The sequence below is a fragment of the Salvelinus alpinus genome, chromosome 8 (genome assembly GCF_045679555.1).
Source record: "Salvelinus alpinus chromosome 8, SLU_Salpinus.1, whole genome shotgun sequence".
Classification (NCBI taxonomy): domain Eukaryota; kingdom Metazoa; phylum Chordata; class Actinopteri; order Salmoniformes; family Salmonidae; genus Salvelinus; species Salvelinus alpinus.
The window spans coordinates 44,771,149-44,790,593 of NC_092093.1; the positions used below are offsets into that span (position 1 = coordinate 44,771,149).

At 41.4% G+C, this 19,445-nt stretch overlaps 1 protein-coding gene across 2 annotated transcripts in view; it reads right to left on the minus strand.

The window, feature by feature from the left end:
• The window catches only part of LOC139583200 (ectonucleotide pyrophosphatase/phosphodiesterase family member 1-like), a 67,543-nt gene extending 53,037 nt beyond the window's left edge, over nucleotides 1-14,506 (minus strand). Inside the window, exons 1-5 of one of the 2 annotated variants that reach the window (XM_071414031.1) lie at nucleotides 14,128-14,506; nucleotides 3,338-3,410; nucleotides 2,846-2,971; nucleotides 1,602-1,727; nucleotides 550-613 (exon numbers count right to left, since the gene is read on the minus strand). In XM_071414031.1, the coding sequence (XP_071270132.1) occupies nucleotides 550-613; nucleotides 1,602-1,727; nucleotides 2,846-2,971; nucleotides 3,338-3,410; nucleotides 14,128-14,265 (527 nt within the window). In that variant the 5' untranslated portion in view covers nucleotides 14,266-14,506. Of the gene's footprint in view, nucleotides 1-549; nucleotides 614-1,601; nucleotides 1,728-2,845; nucleotides 2,972-3,337; nucleotides 3,411-13,611; nucleotides 13,836-14,127 lie in introns of those variants that run through there. The other variant, XM_071414032.1, reaches the window with a different exon arrangement.
• Nucleotides 14,507-19,445: the final 4,939 nt, after the last annotated feature.

The window sequence follows — 19,445 nt, forward strand, 5'->3', positions numbered from 1 at the left end:
AGCCAAATAGAAACATCTTAAAATGAAATAACAGTCATAAAAATAAAATTTTAAAAACGATCAAAAGAAAAACAACGTTCATTAGTTCAAAGCCCTTTGGAACGGACTTAATTAAGACTAAAAATGCACTCGAGACAAAACCAGACATTTACTTTTCCATAGTCTAACAGGTCTGGGCTCACAGCCTTACTACTCAGCGTGCGCGTACACACACTGGGTTAATCCTGTTTTGTCTCACACTTAAAAGTACTTTTTGTCTCACATCTATAGTAGTATTTACAAGTAGAGCAAATGGCCTCAAATTGTGTACAGTACATTGGCGTCATAATGTGCTGTGTTGCCTGTAGTACCCACAGATTGTAATGTGACTTCAGCTAAGTAACAACAGTACTCTATGTGTACAGTATATACTATCAAGCCATCTCAATCAAGGACTATGTGCTGTGCACCACAGGAGGACCTTCAAGTTCAACATTAGATACTATCTTCAGACTGTGGTGTATAAAAGTGTTTCTCACAGAGAAAGCATAGCAGTGGAAAACTACTTACCTGGCAGGACATTGGGGCGTTTGAATGTCCTCGCACTCCTCTTCTATCCAGGACTTCACTCCCACTAGAAAATATCATCATCAACCATACTATCTTCACGGAGGATAATTTGAGGCTAATGTGGCTAACTACCAAACACATGAAATCTACAGTATATCTACCAGTCTAAAATCTAATATGTGCTTGCAAGCGTTGTGCTTGGATTGCGTAGGCTAATGCAAGCTATGGAATGGTGAATGATAGCTGAAATGACCATGAGTTAAAGCCTTATTAGGGTAGTTAGAGTGAGAAGTAAGCCAGTGTTTCTCAACCTTTGGTTCCCGGTCCGAGACTGGTCCTTGAGATGTTTCTGACCGGTCCCTCAGATGGTTAACTCTCTTGACACCCAATTGAATCAGTTCTAGAAGTGCTAGATGTCAAAAGGAAGGACCCTAGTTTGTTCGTCCCTGGTACAAAAAGGTGGAGAAACACTGGTCTAAGCATTAAACACTGTCAAGGATAGGGAAAGATCGAGGGCCTTATGTTGGGGAATTCCTTCCACCACACAGGAGGAGCTAGAAAAGAGAAATACCAATAAGCAAAAATCACACACAATCTCAAAGCGCATATAGGAACTATAGGGAAAACAATGTTTTACAATCCGAGGTGTGGTATTCACACTGTGTATATTCAGCGGCAAATGTACATCTTGAAATCCCTTAACGCAAAGTCCTAACATATGGTATGCGTCACTTTACTTGGGCACACAACCCTACCAACTCTAAACAAACAACTCTCTGAGGGAAATCATAATTAAACCACGTGCAGTGAGGAGGGCCATCACCGGACAGCACTAGGTACACTGTTTGAGTATAGGCCTTTATGTAAGATTGCACAACAGACCTGCGCCAAATACTTAGAAATATTTGAGGTGCCTTTGATATGGTGTGGAGCTTGTACTTTCGGGACTATAAAAGCATTAGATAGAAACATTTGATGAAGGTCTGTTGAACACACAGATGTAGTTTTGGGGCTGCAACCCATACAGGGTCAGTTTAGTCTATGGCCTTTACCTTTGCAGGAGCTGTAGTAATTTGCACAGCAGTTCCCTGCTTTCACACAGTCATCCGAGCATGAGCACAGGCTATCGACCAACCTTTGCTCGCCACAGCGGAATCTGGAGCAGGTCCAGCTCTGACCTGGAGGGGGGAGAGAGAGAGAAATAATTATGACGGAGAAAAAGTGTGAAAATATGTGAGTGTGAGGAAGAGAGAGTGAGGGAAGGAGAGAGAGAGTTTATGACAGCGAAAAGGGGGAGCACGTGTGAGAGAATGTACGTGTGTGTATGCTTAGGAGAGTCACCTAAGGACAAACTCCGAGAGACAGCAGTAGCTGAGGAGTTGGTCATTACTCCTACCACTGTCTGGGACTACCCTGTATCCAAACATTTCATCAATGAGTGAACTACAGTTTCTCATCATCGAATATTCTCACAAAGCACTACACTAAAGAAAGTGAGTGATACCCATTAGAACAGACAGACCAACATTCTCTCTCTGACCGCGGTCAAGTGGACAGTCTATAAGAGGGATGCTAATCTCAGTCTCAGGAGACATGCTTCAGTGTTACAGCAATCATGGGGAAAATCAAAACAAATTCTGATTTACCATCCCTTCACTATAAATGGGCCTCGCTCCTCTCTGGAGGAAGTAGAGGAAACACACGAGTCCCATGTTGATTGGGTGGCAAAATTTTAGCCACATAGTGTGGGGGAACAACACTGCCCAGATTGTCACACCACACCCAAGCTAGGGGACGGCTGGCCACAGTGACCAGCAAGGACGGTAAAATGGAAGAGGGGTATTTTGGGGATGCTGGAATGGTCAGCCTCTTCCCAGAGTCAACATTGCATCCGAAGTGAACATTCCAGTCCACATAAAACATGTTTTTGTAATCTGTAGAGGAGTCTATCCACCCACACACACACACACACCAGTGGAGGCTGCTGAGGGGAGGACAGCTCATAATAATGGCTGGAATGGAGTCAATGGAATCAAACACATCAACAACGTGGTTTCCGTATGGTGGATACCATTCCATTGACTCCATTCCAGCCATTATTAAGAGCCGTCCTCCCCTCAGTAGCCTCCACTAACACACATGAACACTCCTCCTCCTCCACACACACACACACACATAAAGAAGACGAACAACATCAAAGTAGCGCTGGTGGGTAACCTGACCCGTGCTCTCCTGCTCTACATACCTCTGGCAGTGTAGTGTTGCGGTAACACGTGATGTAGGCTGTTGGACTTACCAGGGTCTACGCACACCGCAGTGTAATCCAGACAGCAGTTTCCCTCTTTCTCACAAGACAGGTCACAGTGGCACGACGCAGACTTGTCACTGCTCCCCGTCACACACCTGTTCTTACAGCTCGTCACTATAGGGGATGAGAAGAGTTTTAGTATGTTACTCAGGACGTCAACAACGTTACTCAGAATGTAATTTAAGTTACTCAGAATATCATGATGTTACTCAGAATTGGTATCATTTGACAGATTTAAAAAAAGGAATCAGTACATCTGATTGGTTTGTTATGGATGTTTAAGCTAACCCTTAGCAGTTTTGTTTCTTTTCTCAAAAGAGAGAATAGAAACTGGACAGGGAATGCATTAAATTACAGACTAGAAATGTATTTCTATTTTTAGCTGAAAAGCGTTTATGTACTGACGGTTTTCTTTCTGTGTTATAATTGGTTCGTTTTGCACAGTGGCCAATAGGACAGAAGATAGATTGTAAACCATACCTTTAACATTGCAGTGCTGTTTCAAGGCAAATATAACTGTGACGGCGGTGATCAACACACACAGCAACATTACCTATTGGTGAGAAGAGAGACATTTGAAAAGTTCCCATGTGTACATATCAATCAAGCACATTTTGTTATAGTCCATTTTACATCAGCAGTTGTCAAAGTGCTTCACAGTAACCCAGCCTAGAACTCAAAGAGCAATACAAGCGGAAGAGTACAGTGGCCAGGAAAAACTCTAGAAGGAAGAAACTTTGAGAGGAAGAGAGATAGCAAACGTATGTGTCTTGTATAGTCCACTATTACCCTTTTCACAGTATCCTGCTGACCCAAACAGTACAGTGCTAGCTTGGATATTTTCTTTTCACATAGTCCTTTCCAGCACGGTTCCAGTATGGTGGATGCCCCACCAGGCCAGCACGGTACAGCTTGGCCCAGCTCGGTTTAGTAGTGTGAAAGGGTTATACGATGCATAGCATCCTGATGAACCATCATAAATGAAGTGCTGTATGACCCTTCGATATCTTCTCATTCAATTAAAACTATTATCCCGATTGTGAGTGTACTCTACTAGCCTGGTTAAACCGGACTGAACACTAGGTAGCACTCAGTCCGATCTAACCAGACTACTATTCTACTTACTCTGCAACAAGATTTAGGATAACCCTGTTCTATTTCACCCAAGTATTCAATCTTCTGGAGCTTATTTTGTGGCTTTTTTAATATTGTGTACATGGGATTTTAAATCACGTTCACTGTTAGTAAGGTCAGTAAATCGAGGGACATCGCATAACACAAAAAAGTATTGTGTCCGGAAAATTATGAAGAGAAGCTTGGCAGCAGTCTTTGCTTGCTGCTTCCTTGAGAAACACCATTGTAGCTAGAACTGTACATTGTTTGGGTCTAGAGTGCATCAGAAAAAACATCTCCGCTGGACTTAGGTTGAACGAAACCACAGAAACTCAATTTCGAAAATGTGACAAAATTCCTAGAAATAAAAAACAACCAAAACGATTTGATTTAAATATAAACTATATCCCCCATTTATTATTTTAGAAAATTAGTCATATGACTCTTTCGTTTCCATTCTAACGTAGGACTCTATTCTGTTCGGTGCACAAATAAAAAAAAAAAAGTTGAATTCTCCACATCGGGGTCTTGGCCCTCTCTATTAGAGAAGTAAAAGCAGGTCATAAACGAGCTCCCCTCCTCCTAGCTGCCTGGTGAGCTGCTCTGCCTGGCCCCTTTTGCCCAGGGAAGGGTGAATAGCTGGGGCATTGTAATTAGTGGGGAGTATCAAAGACTGGATCTCAGGGGTTTAAAGTTTCAACTAAGTCAGCTAATGATAAAGGGAAGATATCCAGCAGTCTTATCAACACGGCTTAAAGATGGTCTCAATAGGGGCTAACAGGACATGTCAGGATTAGTACTGAGGTCTAATTGGCATGGAGTTCTCTCATTAAAACCAAGTACCAGTAATAAAGAGCTTGACGTAAAGAAGACAGGTCATCACCTTGAAGTGCTTTGAAAACGAATCAAATGCTGTACAATGTGTGATCTGTCAGGTGTAGCTTGTGTGTGTGAGAGTGTGAGTGTGTGAGTGAGTGAGACCTGGCTGGTGTCCTGAGAAGCCAGGACTACAGTGCAGTACCTAACCGAGTTCTAGGGAAAGCAAACACACTGTCTGGTGGAAACTACTGCAGGCGCCTGAGGACACTATACTGGGGTACAGCGTAAATCTCACTACCCCATGTTGGGACTACATACACACACACCTCAAAATTTGTAGTTGGGAAAAAAGGATCTAAAATTACAAAACATCTCCAGGTTTATTGAGCAACACTCAACCCTTAACTACTCAAAAATGTAAATATATACACGTTTGATTCCCATGTGCTTTGACTCTTAGTGCCTTGCTATATGCTCAGCATCCTATAAGGAATCCTGATTTTGGTAGAATTCATGGCAACACGCTCTAATACTGTCATGTGTTGTACTATTTCACAACTCTAAACCAACGTTCGCATAATGATTCCTGTGGAAAATGAACTCATGTTTGACGAGACATGTTGTCCAAGTGCACACGCACACCGATTATTGAGACATTGTTGTGGACTGAGCCATTCCTGAATTGAAGGACACAGTAATTACAGGTCAATATACAGTACCAGTCAAAAGTTTGGACACACCTTCTCAGGGTTTTTCTTTATTTTTACTATTTTCAACATTGTAGAACAATAGTGAAGACATCAACACTATCAAATAAACACGTGGAATAATGAGGTAACCAAAAAAGTTAACAAATCAAAATGTATTTTGCATTTGAGATTCTTCAAAGTAGCCACTCTTTGCCTTGATGACAGCTTTGCACACTCTTGGCATTCTCTCAACCAGCTTCACCTGGAATGCTTTTCCAACAGTCTTATGGGAACTCCATATGCTGAGCACTTGTTGCCTGCTTTTCCTTCACTCTGCAGTCCAACTCATCCCAAAACATCTCAATTGTGTTGAGGTCAGGTGATTGTGGAGGCCAGGTCATCTGATGCAGCACTCATTACTCTCCTTTGTGGTCAAATAGCCCTTACACAGCCTGGAGGTGTGTTGTGTCATTTTCCTGTTGAAAAACAAATGATTGTCCCACTAAGCGCAAACCAGATGGGATGGCGTATCACTGCGGAATGTTGTGGTAGCCATGCTGGTTAAGTGTGCCTTGAATTCTAAATAAATCACAGACTGTCACCTGCAAAGCACTCCTACACCATCACACTTCCATGCTTCACGGTGGGAACCACACATGCGGAGATCATCCGTTCACCTACTCTGCGTCTCAGAAAGACACGGCAGTCGGCGGTCTAATGTCCTTTGCTCATGTTTCTTGGCACAAGCAAGTCTTCTTATTATTGGTGTCCTTTAGTAGTGGTTTCTTTGCAGCAATTCGACCATGAAGGCCTGATTCACACAGTCTCCTCTGAACAGTTGATATTGACATTTGCCTGTTACTTGAACTCTGAAGCATTTATTTGGGCTGCAATCTGGAGGTGCAGTTAACTCTAAATGAACTTATCCTCTGCAGCAGAGGTAACTCTGGGTCTTCCTTTCCTGTGGCGGTCCTCATGAGAGCCAGTTTCATCATAGCGCTTGATGGTTTTTCGAACGGCACTTGAAGAAACTTTCAACGTTCTTGAAATTTTCTGGATTGACTGAGCTTCATGTCTTAAAGTAATGATGGACTATCATTTCACTTTGCTTATTTGAGCTTTTCTTGCCATAATATGGACTTGGTCTTTTACCAAATAGGGCTGTCTTCTGTATACCACCCCTACCTTGTTACGACACAACTGATTGGCTCAAACGCATTAAGAAAGAAAACAATTCCAGAAATTAACAAGGCACACCTGTTAATTCAAATGCATTCCAGGTGACTACCTAAAGAAGCTGGTTGAGAGAATGCCAAGAGTGTGCAAAGCTGTCAAGGCAAAGGGTGGCTACTTTGAAGAATCGCAAATATATTTTGATTTGTTCATACTTTTTTTGTTACTACATGATTCCATATGTGATATTTCAGTTTTGATGTCTTCACTATTATTTTACAATGTAGAAAATAGTAAATATAAAGAAAAACCCTTGAATGAGTAGGTGTGTCCAAACTTTTGACTGGTACTGCATAACCCCAGAGTCAATGGCTGGCATAGGAAGGCTGGCACGCTGCGCTCGGGCTTTAGGTGGGATAACCACACAGGTCGTCGGAGTGCGCCTGCTTTGTTTATTTTAAAAAGTCTGAGCTGAGTGGACATGCAGTGTCACATGGTGTGTTCCTTGGCAGGAGTTGTCCACTGTATTTTCAATTTTATGAAGGACATTGAACTAAGCCAGTTGTTGAAAATTAAAGGGCAATCTAAATTGATGATCTTGCAGCTAACGACGGGACAGGGAAGCAAACCTGGGTCGCTGGCATGAAAGGCAAACACTACGGATTAACTGACTTGGTGGGTAAAGCGGCTCAAATAGCAAGAACGCTACAATAGCCATTGATTATTGACGACTATAAACTGGGTAGTTTGGGTCCTGAATGCTGATTGGCTGACACAGCATTCCAGACGTGTATAACAGACAATATTGCGTTCGTAATCAAGTGGGAAGTGGGAATTTACCACATAAGAATAGGAAAGCGTCTACTTGAACAACCCACCAACTGGTACTAGTGGGAAACTAGTCTATCATCCTGAGTTCCCACTTCTCCGACATGCTGACCTCTGATGTCACGTACTAAGGAAATTACCTTGAACAGCCTTTTCTGCAATTAAATGCAACAAAACATGAATAAAAATAAAATTAGTATATTTTTAACACTATAACTTGTTTACAAGCATGATAGCTGTACTTTTAGTTTATGGTTTATGCAGCTTGTTGGTCATTAGCCAATCTGCATTTCTCAACGAGTTCAAAGCACGTGAATGCATCCAACTTGACTTCAGAACTTGTAAATTTCCACCTCCCACTTGATTACGATCAGAGGATATTAGAGGTCGACCGATTAATCGGAATGGCCGATTAATTAGGGCCGATTTCAAGTTTTCATAACAATCGGAAATCGTTTTTTTACACCTTTATTTAACTAGGCAAGTCAGTTAAGAACACATTCTTATTTTCAATGACGGCCTAGGAACGGTGGGTTAACTGCCTCGTTCAGGGGCAGAACGACAGATTTTTACCTTGTCAGCTCGGGGGATTCAATCTTGCAACCTTACAGTTAACTAGTCCAACGCTCTAACCACCGGAGTACATTGCACTCCACGAGGAGCCTGCCTGTTACGCGAATGCAGTAGAAGCCAAGGTAAGTTGCTAGCTAGCATTAAACTTATCTTATAAAAAACGTATCATAAATCACTAGTTAACTACACATGGTTGATGATATTACTAGTTTATCTAGCGTGTCCTGCATTGCATATAATCAATGCGGTGCGTATCGTTGCTCCAATGTGTACCTAACCATAAACATCAATAACTTTCTTAAAATCAATACACAGAAGTATATATTTTTAAACCTGCATATTTAGTTAAAAGAAATCCAGGATAGCAGGCAATATTAACCAGGTGAAATTATGTCACTTCTCTTGCGTTCATTGCACGCAGAGTCAGTGTATATGCAACAGTTTGGGCCGCCTAATTTGCCAGAATTTTACGTAATTATGACATAACATTGAAGGTTGTGCAATGTAACAGGAATATTTAGACTTATGGATGCCACCCGTTAGATAAAATACGGAACGGTTCCGTATTTCACTGAAAGAATAAACGTCTTGTTTTCGAGATGATAGTTTCCAGATTCGACCATATTTATGACCTAAGGCTTGTATTTCTGTGTGTTATTATGTTATAACTAAGTCTATGATTTGATAGAGCAGTCTGACTGAGCGGTGGTAGGCAGAAGCAGGCTCGTAAGCACTTTCCTGCGTTTTGCCAGAAGCTCTTCGCTGTGCTTCAAGCCTATCAACTCCCGAGATTAGGCTGGTGTAACCGATGTGAAATGGCTAGCTAGTTAGCGGGGTGCGCGCTAATAGCGTTTCAAACGTCACTCGCTCTGAGACTTGGAGTAGTTATTCCCCTTGCTCTGCATGGGTAACGCTGCTTCGAGGGTGGCTGTTGTCGTTGTGTTCCTGTTTCGAGTCCAGGTAGGAGCGAGGAGAGGGATGGAAGCTATACTGTTACACTGGCAATACTAAAGTGCCTATAAGAACATCCAATAGTCAAAGGTTAATGAAATACAAATGGTATAGAGAGAAATAGTCCTATAATTCCTATAATAACTACAACCTAAAACTTCTTACCTGGGAATTGAAGACTCATGTTAAAAAGGAACCACCAGCTTTCATATGTTCTCATGTTCTGAGCAAGGAACTTAAACGTTAGCTTTCTTACAATGGCACATATTGCACTTTTACTTTCTTCTCCAACACTTTGTTTTTGCATTATTTAAACCAAATTGAACATGTTTCATTATTTATTTGAGGCTAAATTGATTTTATTGATGTATTATATTAAGTTAAAATAAGTGTTCATTCAGTATTGTTGTAATTGTCATTATTACAAATAAAAACTTTTTTATTTAAAAATCGGCCGATTAATCGGTATCGGCTTTTTTGGTCCTACAATAATCGGTATCGGTGTTGAAAAATGATAATCGGTCGACCTCTAGAGCATATACCACGGTATGATGCAAAACTACTTGTTTAATGTGATATTTATGTTGGTAATCAGTTTATATAAGTAACTTCATTGAGTTGCACAATCAAGTTAGGATACTTTAGGATGAAGTGCAAAAATGCTAATATGAGTACCATTGACTTGCATTGGATTGTGCCACAAATGCAAAAAAGTTTGCATTTAAATCAGTGGCCAGGTAAACATATTGCTGTCATACCTTCTCCATAGACGGCTTACAAAGTAGTTAACTATCCCTTTAAAAAAGGCCCAGTGAAGTCAAAAACGTGGTTTTCTGTGTTTTATATACAGTGGGGAGAACAAGTATTTGATACACTGCCGATTTTGCAGGTTTTCCTACTTACAAAGCATGTAGAGGTCTGTAATTTTTATTATAGGTACACTTCAACTGCGAGAGACGGAATCTAAAACAAAAATCCAGAAAATCACATTGTATGATTTTTAAGTAAATAATTTGCATTTTATTGCATGACATAAGTATTTGATACATCAGAAAAGCAGAACTTAATATTTGGTACAGAAACCTTTGTGTGCAATTACAGAGATCATACGTTTCCTGTAGTTCTTGACCAGGTTTGCACACACTGCAGCAGGGATTTTGGCCCACTCCTCCATACAGACCTTCTCCAGATCCTTCAGGTTTCGGGGCTGTCGCTGGGCAATACGGACTTTCAGCTCCCTCCAAAGATTTTCTATTGGGTTCAGGTCTGGAGACTGGCTAGGCCACTCCAGGACCTTGAGATGCTTCTTACGGAGCCACTACTTAGTTGCCCTGGCTGTGTGTTTCGGGTCGTTGTCATGCTGGAAGAACCAGCCACGACCCATCTTCAATGCTCTTACTGAGGGAAGGAGGTTGTTGGCCAAGATCTCGCGATACATGGCCCCATCCATCCTCCCCTCAATACGGTGCAGTCGTCCTGTCCCCTTTGCAGAAAAGCATCCCCAAAGAATGATGTTTCCACCTCCATGCTTCACGGTTGGGATGGTGTTCTTGGGGTTGTACTCATCCTTCTTCTTCCTCCAAACACGGCGAGTGGAGTTTAGACCAAAAAGCTCTATTTTTGTCTCATCAGACCACATGACCTTCTCCCATTCCTCCTCTGGATCATCCAGATGGTCATTGGCAAACTTCAGACGGGCCTGGACATGCGCTGGCTTGAGCAGGGGGATCTTGCGTGCGCTGCAGGATTTTAATCCATGACGGCATGGTGTGTTACTAATGGTTGTCTTTGAGACTGTGGTCCCAGCTCTCTTCAGGTCATTGACCAGGTCCTGCCGTGTAGTTCTGGGCTGATCCCTCACCTTCCTCATGATCATTGATGCCCCACGAGGTGAGATCTTGCATGGAGCCCCAGACCGAGGGTGATTGACCGTCATCTTGAACTTCCTCCATTTTCTAATAATTGCGCCAACAGTTGTTGCCTTCTCACCAAGCTGCTTGCCTATTGTCCTGTAGCCCATCCCAGCCTTGTGCAGGTCTACAATTGTATCCCTGATGTCCTTACACAGCTCTCTGGTCTTGGCCATTGTGGAGAGGTTGGAGTCTGTTTGATTGAGTGTGTGGACAGGTGTCTTTTATACAGGTAACGAGTTCAAACAGGTGCAGTTAATACAGGTAATGAGTGAAGAACAGGAGGGCTTCTTAAAGAAAAACTAACAGGTCTGTGAGAGCCGGAATTCTTACTGGTTGGTAGGTGATCAAATACTTATGTCATGCAATAAAATGCAAATTAATTACTTAAAAATCATACAATGTGATTTTCTGGATTTTTGTTTTAGATTCCGTCTCTCACAGTTGAAGTGTACCTATGATAAAAATTACAGACCTCTACATGCTTTGTAAGTAGGAAAACTTGCAAAATCGGCAGTGTATCAAATACTTGTTCTCCCCACTGTATGTTTCCACATTATGAGGTTGGAATAATACTGTGAAGTTATGAAAATTATTAAGTGTAATATTATATATTTTTTAAGACCGCCTGAAATTTCAGCCCGTTTTGGTGGGATGGAGTTTTGGCCTGCCTGGTGTAAATTAGTTAAAAGACCAATAAGAAAGAGAGTTCAAAATCTCTCTTAACAATAACAGCTAGATTTCATTTTCCCCTCCCCACTCAGACCACCCCCAGAGGTGTCCTTTTTGTCCACGCCAAACTTGGTGCAAAACGAATCCCACCGTACCTTCTCCACTATGCAATCTGGTTTCCAAGTTGGTCATGGGTGTACCTCAGCCACGCTCAAGGTCCTAAACGATATCATAACCACCATCGATAAAAGACAGTACAGTCTTCATCGACCTGGCCAAGGCTTTCAACTCTGTCAATCACTGCATTCTTATCGGCAGACTCAATAGCCTTGGTTTCTCAAATGACTGCCTCGCCTGGTTCACCAACTACTTCTCAGATAGAGTTAAGTGTGTCAAATCGGAGGGCCTGTTGTCCGGACCTCTGGCAGTATCTATGGGGGTGCCACAGGGTTAAATTCTCGGGCCTACTCCTTTCTCTGTATATATATCAATGATGTTGCTCTTGCTGCTGGTGATTCTCTGATCCACTTCTACGCAGATGACACCATTCTGTATACATCTGGCCCTTCTTTGGACACTGTTAACAAACCTCCAGACGAGCTTCAATGCCATACAACACTCCTTCCGTGGCCTCCAAATGCTTTTAAATGCTAGTAAAACTAAATGCATGCTCTTCAACCGATTGCTGGCAGCACCTGCCCGCCCGACTAGCATCACTACTCTGGACGGTTCTGACTTAGAATATGTGGACAACTACAAATACCTAGTTAGACTGTAAACTCTCCTTCCAGACTCACATTAATAAGCATCTCCAATCCAAAATTAAATCTAGAATCGGCTTCCTATTTTGCAAACAATGCCTCCTTCACTCATGCTGCCAAACATACCCTCGTAAAACTGACTATACTACCGATCCTTGACTTTGGCGATGTCATTTACAAAATAGCCTCCAACACTCTACCCAGAAAACTGGATGTAGTATATCACAGTGCCATCCGTTTTGTCACCAAAGCCCCATATACTACCCACCACTGCGACCTGTATGCTCTCATTGGCTGGCCCTCGCTACATATTCGTCGCCAAACCCACTGGCTCCAGGTCATCTATAAGTCTTTGCTAGGTAAAGCCCCACCTTATCTCAGCTCACTGGTCACCATAGCAACACCCACCCACCCAATTCGTTCCATGACTGGAACGAATTGCAAAAATAACTGAAGCTGGAGACTTATATCTCCCTCTCTAACTTTAAGCATCAGCTGTCAAAGCAGCTTACTGATCACTGTACCTGTACACAGCCAATCTGTAAATAGCACACCCAACTACCTCATCCCCAAATTGTTATATTTTTGCACTCCAGTATCACCACTTGCACATCATCATCTGCACATCTGTCACTCCAGTGTTAATGCTAAATTGTAAGTATTCGTCTCTATGGACTATTTATTGCCTTACCTCCCTAATCTTCTACATTTGCACACACTGTACATAGTTTTTTTCAGATTGTGTTATTGACTGTACGTTTGTTTATGTGTAACTGTGTTGTATTTTGTCACACTGCTTTGCTTTATCTTGGCCAGGTCGCAGTTATAAATGAGAACTTGTTCTCAACTGGCCTACCTGGTTAAATAAAAAAAATACGCCCATGAGTAACCTAGCAACATTCAAAGCCATGCTAATTGGTCAGAGTTTGGACGTTCCCTGTGACGAAGTGAGAGGGAGTTTGCTCGTGCCTGCCATGAACTGCACAGTTTCACGGCAGGCGACTGTAGATAGCTAACATTACATGATTGTCATTAATAGTGAATCAATGGAGCTAGCTTTGCCCATTCAGCTAGAGCTAGCTACGCAGCATATTTTAGTTGCCAACTAGCAGAAATGTCATGTAGCTAAGTATCCCAATAGTCCTTTCGTAAACACTTAGATAACCGCACTAAGCTAACGCTAGACAACGCAAAATACTAGATAGCATCAGCCCAATCGGCGTTGTAAAATAGCGAAAACATTAGTTATAATTCAGTTTACTTACCTCCAAAAACAATGCAGCTATCCATCTGTTCAGTCAGGCTTGCTGCATTCACTCACGAAAAAAGCTACATAGTTTAATGCAACTTCATATCCAGATTCGGGAAAATGCAAGGTATGGATGGCAGTGTTTTGTTTTGGAGATTCCGTCTCTATAGCATTCTTTCTTCTCTCACACACCTTTAATTCTCACAGGGAACAACCGAACTCTGACCAGTCAGCGGGGCTTTGAAAGTTGCTAGCTTTCTTATGGGCATGGTTTCGCAACAAGTTTGGCTGGATAAAACCCGATGCCCCCCAGACAGTCCTAGCGAAATTCTTGCTTGAGAAATTGCTCTTTGCTAACAAGTTATGTTTATTTACCTTTTTAAATTGAAAAACAAATCACAGTAAGTTGCTTAATTGTTACCTAGAAATGATTTGGATTTTAAGATAAAGGCTGCATTGGACTTTGAAGTAATAATTCAATAGCCTATACAATTAGATTACAGTAACGAAAAGTTACAATAATGCCACTCACCACAACGATTACCATGCGGTTGTTCGACCTCTTCTTGTGGACCTGTCCACTGTGTCTCATCTGAATGTCTCGACCAGGTGAACCTAGTAAATTGGCAGCATGCTCAGTCGAATGTTCATCCCCTTTGGATATTTCCATTCTGCAGCGTTGGTCACGACAGTTTTTTCCCCCAGGAGTTTGTGACCGAAATTATTTGCCGTTTTAAGAGAATAATCTGGTCCCCTTTTTGCCTTCAGATTTTGTAGGTCTCAATGAAGAACCGCCTTCTTTTTATCTTGACTCTCAAAGTTTGTATTGTAATTCTTTCACCATGCGCAGCCAGGGTGAAATAGGGTATTGGAGTAGTAGCCTATAATAGTCAAGTGTGAGCCAAGACCACGCGCGCTCAAGTCTGCCCTCTTCACGCTACCCTCACGCTAGAGGAAATATCTCAAATAGACGCCACCATACATAGTTAGAGCTAAAGTTGCAACAAGTGTGTTGTTGTTTTCAAACAGAACATGTAATATTACATGAATTTAGTATACAATAATAACTGCCCAGATAACACATTTTGTTTCTAAGAACATTCTTGGAACGTTCCCTGAACGTTGCACCAATGTTCCCTAAGGGTTTAATGCTATTTGAACGCTCTCTTTTGGTTGTATGAAGGTAATGGGGAACGTTCTCTGAAGGTTATAAAGTTGGAAACGTTCTCTGACGGTTACAAAGTTGGGATCACACACAACCAGGATTACACAATTAAATATGAACAATTAACATAATTATAATTTCAGTCATCGATTTGTTTTATAAAACGGGTTTGAAGAAATCTACTATCTGATTGGCACACACACATGCTGGCACAATTAAATATGAACAGTTAGTTCTGATATTTATTCTCGGTAATACCAATTACCCCACTGAAGACATTTTTTTATATACTCGGTTGATATGGGCAAATAAAACTAATGGAATAAAAAGGAAAGTTTTAAGTTTTCCAAGACTTAAAAATAACTGATATTGGCACAAGATGGAGGGAATATTGGAACATCACTAATGATATTTAAGTTAACAAAATGTCCTCTTAATCCAGTATACACGATTGTATATATTTTATTATACAAGAGAAAAATCACAAATTCTACAGCACAACGGTAGAGTCATGTCTTAAATGTAAAACTAACAATGACTCAATAATCCATGAGTTCTGCGATTGCTATAAAGTCCAAAAGTTATGGGCGGAGTTGTATGTCAGAAGTATCACAATGTAAATGTACTTTTAATCTGTTTGTCTGCATATTTCAAGACATGGTATGAGTGAGCAGTGATGGGTTGGACAATACTTTTCTCAACAATCATCTTGAAGAAATGCACACTTAACTGGAAATCAACCAATCCTCCATCGCTAACACAATGGACAGGTTACATACTTTATTTTCTAAATGTTGAAAGTGCATGGGTGACAGAGAAAAACGAAATGGTACAGTTTGAGGCCATGTGGCAGAGAGTGATGCTGGTGCTGGAGATGGATGGGAGTGGGAGCAGGTGGGTCTGGCCAGGTGTGATGTCGCTGATGTTTGTGTGCGTTTGTATGTGCATGTTTTGTATTGTTTGAAAAAAATCTATACAATCTTACCAAAAAATACAATATTAACATTTAACACATTTATAATTTTTGTAAAAAATTGAGGAACGTGCAATCTGATTGGCACACACATACACATAACACACAGGATTACACAATTGTCTTGTCTGAACACGGTCTATGGTACAGGGGCGTCAAGGGCTCACTCCTCCACAACCTCCTCTGCAACCTATAAAACAAATGAAATACTATTGTCAGGGTTCTTAAGGATATTGTGTCCTTCCTAAAAGTTTAGCATTATACATTGGTAGTTCATTGGTATTTAACTTATGTTTAAAAACATTTCAGTGCTTTGACCAGAAAAATCAGAAATCATATGCATTTTCTGGATTTTAAATCCAAATCAGAATGGAAAAATAAAACAAGACTCAATCAAATGCTTTAATGAGAGGTGCAATTGGTAGACATGTAGGGAGGTAGATCAGAGTTTCTTAAACTATGGCTCAGGACCCAAAGTGGTCCCTGGGTGGGCATGTGAGAGGTGTGTCGTAAGTTAATACATTTATAATCACATACAATACAATTTCTTCTTAATTTGGGTTGTTGGAGTACAGTTAATTCCTAATTTGGTTCATGAGCAAGAACCCCTGAGGTAGAGAATCGGGACATAACACAAATCATGTCACATACAAACAAAGGTGATGAGAGAGAGAATGCTCTATTGGTCAGAATGCAGACTGGGAGCAGGACCTTAGCAGAACTCTGACCGGGAAAGACAGTCACCACCTGGGACAAATTATTGTCACTGACTGTTGGTGTACTTTGTAAGAGCCATTTTGCCAGTCTGTGGTTGGGATTCAAGAAAACTGCACAGTGTAGAAAGCGCACTGATTACTTTCTGTGTAGCAGAGACTTTGGTTGTGATGGCAGTGCGTCACATTCTGTAAATAAAACCCAAACTCTCATTCCATGTCACACATTCAGAATCTGCAGCCTAAGGATAGGATATACACACAGGAGGACCCAGAAGGACATTATTAATCCTCCTCCAGACCCCAATAAATGTTTGGGTTCAACCATGTACAGTTGAAGTCGGAAGTTTACATACATCTTAGCCAAATACATTTAAACTCAGTTTTTCACAATTCCTGACATTTAATCCTAGTAAAAATCCCCTGTCAGGTCAGTTAGGATCACCACTTCATTTTAAGAATGTGAAATGTCAGAATAATAGTAGAGAGAATAGGTATAGGTATATTGTCTATATCAGTGTATACTCATGATTGTATTTTCCTTCCTTTTTAGTCCACATAGGCCTAATAAAATGTTGTGTAGTGGCTTTCCTGGCAAGCATCTACATTTTCTTAGCTTTTTTGCTTCCAACCATCTCTGATAAAACATTTTCCAGCAGACTGTCACAATGTACTGTAACGTATACGCTGGGAGTCGGAAAGCAAGTGCAGGTGGTGAGTTTAATAATAAACAGAATATAGCACAATATAAGAAACACGAGTCGCGTACAGACATGAAACACATAGACAATACTGCCTAGGGCATTGAACTAAGCGAGTGACAGATATAGGGGAGGTAGGTAATCAGTGAAGTGATGGAGTCCAGGTGTTCCTATTGATGAAGTGCAGGTGCGAGTAATGATGAATGCCAGGTGCGCGTAATGATGAATGCCAGGACCGGTGGTTAATAAACCGGTGACATCGAACGCTGGAGGGGAGGGAGTAGATGTGACATGTACTGTTTTATTGATAAGTTTGATTTATTTTAAGCAATTGGCAAGTGTCTCAGTATTATGTGATTGAGATTTGCATGTTAATTAAAAAAGTGTAGATGAGTGAGTGAAATGTGCAGCTGATGGGATGTGAATCGTGGTCTTTCACTTATCAAACAATTGGATGTGGAATTGCATTTTTATGAAATGCAATGTGGATGGATGATCCAAATCATTTCACAATTATAGACATAAGATGAGGGTGTTTTCCACCATATTCAATAGCTTTGTTACAAATCCATGAAGGAAAGTGAACAAATGTCCACTTCAGGGGAAAGGACAAATTAATTGGACAAAAGCAGAGGCATTTTGGAGTCGACCCAGACTAATGACTATCAAATTTCATGAGTTTTTTAAAAAGTGCCAGGGTTGGAATACTGTAGCTGGTGTAATTTGTGGTCTTTGATATGCTGATTTATCTCTCTTAACTATTATCTAAGGGATAGAGATGTGCTTGAGCCCACCCGGTTGTGTCTGATTCACCAATGCCCTCCCTTCCTGTGACCTGACTTCAACTGTATCCGCACAGCATCTCCTTCCCTGTTTGGCACCACTGAGAGCATCTTGACTGGCTGCATCACCGCTTGGTATGGCAACTGCTCGCATCCGGCTGCAAGGCGCTACAGAGGGTAGTGTGTACGACCCAGTACATCACTGGGGCCGAGCTCCCTGTCATTCAGGACCTCTATACCGGGCGGTGTCAGAGGAATGCCCTAAAGATTGCGAAAGACTTCAGCCACCCAAATCACAGTCTGTTCTCTCTGCTACTGCACAGTAAGCGGTACCAGTGCACCAAGTCTGTAAACAAAAGGCCCATGAACAGCTTCTACCCCAAAGCCATAAGACTGCTGAACAGTTAATCACTCCTACCTACATGTGCATAGTACTTCAATCACCTAACCAAACCTACGTAAACATATTACCTCAATCAATAAACCCAACTACCTCGTACCCCAGTAGACTAACTATGTACCGGTACTCCTTCTGTATAGCCTCTCATGGCTCAGGATAAGACCCAGATGCAGACACAGGAGGCGGATAGTTCGAATCTCAGATATTTATTATAACACGTGCAGACAAACGGCAGGTCGAGGGCAAGCAGAGGTTCGTAATCCAGGTCAGAGTCAGGCAGGTAATGGACGGCAGGCAGGCTCAGGGTCAGGGCAGGCAGAAAGGTCAGAACCGGGAAGACTAAGAACAAAACTTGAGAACAGGAAAACGAGAAGCATGCTTGTACGACCTGACAAGACAAGACGAACTGGCAACAGACAAACAGAACACGTAAGTATAATACACAGAAGAAAATGGGGAAAAATGGGAGACACTTGGTGTGGGGTGGAGGCAAGCACAAGACAGGTGAAACAGATTAAGATGTGACAGTCTCGTTATTGTTATTTCATTGTGTTACTATTTTTTTAATCTATTGTTAATTTTCTTAATTTTTAACTGCATTGTTGGGAAAGGGCTCATATGTAAGCATTTCATGGTAAACTCTACACACGTGTTGTATTTGGCGCAGGTGACAAATACATTTGATTTGATTTGTATTACCTTTTTTAAAGTTAAGTTTGCACGCTTCTATAGTAACAACATACATGACAGGCCAATCCCTCAGCGTGTTGGACGCTTACTGTTCCTGTAGACTTCTAGTCATTGCGCTCACGCTAGTTAGCATTGGCTCATGAAACTACCTCTGACTTTCTTCATACTGAGCGCAGAGACGTAAAAATGGTATCCACAGTGGTATTATTTTGTAGCTAGAGATATTCATAAAAAGTAAAAAAAAATCACATAGAATTTTTTTACAAAAACGTTATATATATATATATTTTTTAATCGTGGTCCCCTTTCAGTACTTCAGCTGACCCTCGTTTGAAAACCCCTGTACTAGCTGATCTCAGACATGCAGGGTCACACATAGACCTTTCAGGGGGCAGGTGCTCAAAATGAAAAAAGAGCACCCCACCC